Here is a 587-nt window from a genome sequence, read left to right on the forward strand (position 1 = left end):
CCCACCTCCCCCCCTGCAGGTGTCCCCCCCCCCCGTCATGGACTGCGCCTGCGTGTCCGACCTGCTCCTCACGGCCCCGGTGCCCGCGCTCTGGACCCCAGGTAGGCCCGGGACTCCCGGGCGGGGAGGGGACACACCCGGGAAGCAGCTGGGGCACACCTGGGGACCCCCCGGAGTCATGGACACACCTGGGGACCCCAGGACACGCTTGGAACCCCCAAATCCTGCCCCACATGGGATCCAGGTGATGTCCCCATTGTCCCTGCAGGGTTCGTGTTCTCTGAGTGGGCACGGGAGGGGACACTGATGATGTCACAGCAATTATGTCACACTGATGACGTCACTGCCGCTGTCACAGTGATGACGCCATTGCTGTCACACTGATGATGTCACTGCTGTCCCAGCCATGTCCCCGCCGTTCCCGCAGGGTTCGCGTTCCCGAGCGGGCACAGGAGGGGACACTGCTGATGTCACAGCGATGATGTCCCGGCGATGACGTCACAGCGGCGATGGCGTCACGCTGACGATGTCCCAGCGATGATGTCACACTGCTGATGTCCCGCTGCTGTCACAGCGAGGAGGTCACA

At 64.9% G+C, this 587-nt stretch overlaps 1 protein-coding gene across 1 annotated transcript in view; it reads left to right on the plus strand.

Moving 5' to 3' along the window:
- The window catches only part of ATP1A3 (ATPase Na+/K+ transporting subunit alpha 3), a 28,193-nt gene extending 27,809 nt beyond the window's left edge, over window positions 1-384 (plus strand). The window contains exons 18-19 of the mRNA XM_017740732.1: window positions 20-101; window positions 269-384. Of these exons, the coding sequence (XP_017596221.1) occupies window positions 20-101; window positions 269-384 (198 nt within the window). The remainder of the gene's footprint in view (window positions 1-19; window positions 102-268) is intronic.
- Window positions 385-587: the final 203 nt, after the last annotated feature.

The sequence above is a fragment of the Corvus brachyrhynchos genome, unplaced genomic scaffold (assembly GCF_000691975.1).
Source record: "Corvus brachyrhynchos isolate BGI_N302 unplaced genomic scaffold, ASM69197v1 scaffold618, whole genome shotgun sequence".
Classification (NCBI taxonomy): domain Eukaryota; kingdom Metazoa; phylum Chordata; class Aves; order Passeriformes; family Corvidae; genus Corvus; species Corvus brachyrhynchos.